Source organism: Engraulis encrasicolus, chromosome 8 (genome assembly GCF_034702125.1).
Source record: "Engraulis encrasicolus isolate BLACKSEA-1 chromosome 8, IST_EnEncr_1.0, whole genome shotgun sequence".
Lineage (NCBI taxonomy): Eukaryota > Metazoa > Chordata > Actinopteri > Clupeiformes > Engraulidae > Engraulis > Engraulis encrasicolus.
This window is the reverse complement of record NC_085864.1, coordinates 6,386,328-6,388,827: the sequence shown is the minus strand read 5'-3', so window position 1 is coordinate 6,388,827 and position 2,500 is coordinate 6,386,328. Positions and strand designations below refer to the sequence as shown.

General features: G+C 47.3%; 1 protein-coding gene across 1 annotated transcript in view; it reads right to left on the bottom strand.

Annotated features, from left to right (window-relative positions):
- The window catches only part of LOC134454769 (FRAS1-related extracellular matrix protein 2-like), a 168,458-nt gene that overhangs the window by 78,482 nt on the left and 87,476 nt on the right, over nt 1–2,500 (bottom strand). The window contains exon 5 of the mRNA XM_063205929.1: nt 2,236–2,382. Within this exon, the coding sequence (XP_063061999.1) occupies nt 2,236–2,382 (147 nt within the window). The remainder of the gene's footprint in view (nt 1–2,235; nt 2,383–2,500) is intronic.

The following is a 2,500-nucleotide window of genomic DNA, read 5'->3' as shown; positions in this document are numbered from 1 at the left end:
CTCTGTGTTTGAATGGTCTATGATGCTGTATGCAGAGCATGTACATTCCCCTTGGGCCAATACAGCTTTGATTTCTAAAGCTTTTATGCAAACAATGCAGAGATGTGCTTTTAACTTCTTAACTTAATCTGGGCAGTTTTGATCACTCGCACGCACGCACGCACGCACGCACGCACACACACACACACACACACACACACACACACACACACACACACACACACACACACACACACACACACACACACACACACACACACAAACACACACACACACACACACACACACACACACACACACACACACACACACACACACACACACGGAACCCCTGACCTCCATTCTCTCCCAGCAGGCAACTGACGGCTAAACTAAATGTCAAGCCTGAGCAGACACACAGGGTATAGAATACTAAAGGCTTAATAGGGATACAGTGGAACATGTTTGCCATCTCTCTCATTCTCTCTCTCTCTCTCTCTCTTTCTCTTGCTGACTCCCTCCCTCTCTCTCTCTCTCTCTCTCTCTCTCTGAGTGTTTAAGAATGTGTGAATCCGTGTGTCCATATCTGTGTGTAATCTCTATAACAGTATGCAAGGCTGGGTCTCCTGTAGGAAAGCGTGACACTGCAAAACGAGAAGACAAAGAGGAGGAAGAGGGAGGAAGCTACAGAGCCAAGACAGACATGCCATGGCACGCAATCAGCCAGTCTTGGAGCCAGCAGCACGCACACACATGCGCACACACACGCGCACACACACGCGCACACACACACACACACACACACACACACACACACACACACACACACACACACACACACACACACACACACACACACACACACACACACACACACACACACACACACACACACACACTCACACACACACACACACACACACGGATGCACAGACGTACAAGCAGCAAGTCTTGGAGCCAGCAGCAGCTATCAGCCATGCTGTTTACATTGGCAACAGCACAGCACCATGGGAAAAGCAAAGTCCTCCAAGTGGCTATGTAGAAGCCAGGGTGCTAATGTCCAGAGAAATTTCTAACATTGTCATTGTTAAATTCAATATCAGCATCATCATCATCATCGTCATCATCATCCTCTTCCTCTCCTTAATGATTTAAAAAAAATAGTTTACTATGACCACCACCATTCCCATTCCCATTCCCATCATCATCATCATCACCATCATCATCATCATCATCATCATCATCATCATCATCATCATCATCATCATCATCATCATTATTAACAACATCATCATTAATAAAATACTCCACCTCCCGTAACAGACACCATTGATGAAAAGCAAGAAGAAGTCATTTTCAAAAGTTATCTTTAAAAGGAGTAATACCTTTATAATGTAAATCAATGCAGATTCGTGCAAAGCATTCAGCAGCCAAGCTGACACTGAATACTCTTAAGTGGATGTTTGCTAATCCAGCAGATCTGCACTTTCTCAGCTTTCCAGTGACAGTAACGCATACTGATTATGCAGCGTCAGTATGTGTGTGTGTGTGTGTGTGTGTGTGTGTGTGTGTGTGTGTGTGTGTGTGTGTGTGTGTGTGTGTGTGTGTGTGTGTGTGTGTGTGTGTGTGTGTGTGTGTGTGTGTGTGTGTGTGTGAGTGTGTGCGTGTGCGTGTGCGTGTGTGTGGCTCTGTCTGTCTGTGTGTGTGTGTGTGTGTATGTGTGTGTGTGACAGCGCGAGAGAGATAGGGAGAGAGAGAGAGATAGCGAGAGAGAGAGAGAGAGAGAGAGAGAGAGAGAGAGAGAGAGAGAGAGAGAGAGAGAGAGAGAGAGAGAGAGAGAGAAATAGAGAGAAATAGAGAGAGAGAGAGAGAGAATGCAGGTGAATGTCTGTATGAGCCGCTGATTGTGTGCCATGTTTTCTTGACTGAACCATGATTTCTTCTTGCAAGCCCCAGCTCGGAATATTCTGCAAGACCCATTGAAGTTACATGTTATGTGCATGGAATTTGAAAGAATAAGTGGCTCCTACTACTTCTACTACATACTGCATGCAGGGCCACTGACAGCTTAAGCCAGGCACAGGACAAAGTCACCGGTAAGGGCCCCCCCTGCCCATTAGATACAATGTAATCAGGACCCAATGTAATCAGCACCCAATTCTGGGCCTCTCTCTCCCTGGGCTCGGGACATCTGTTCACATTACGTGCCTGCATGTGTGTCTGCGCGCACGCGTGTGTGTGTGTGTGTGTACTCACTGACGAAGGAGGTCTCCCCCAGGTACCCCCTCCTCTTCAGCACCACCTCCAGCTGCTTGGCCTCCTCGTCCACCACGTAGTGCTCCCTCTCCAGCGAGATCCAGGCCCAGTTCAGACGGAACTGCTGGTTCTTCAGGCGGTTCCCTCCTGGAGAGAGAGAGAGAGAAAGAGAGATAATAAGTAACGGTGATTAAACTGTGGGTCCAAAACATCAGAGAATGTGCGCACATCAGTAGCAGAGGTGCTGAACCCTAATGAAGAAAAA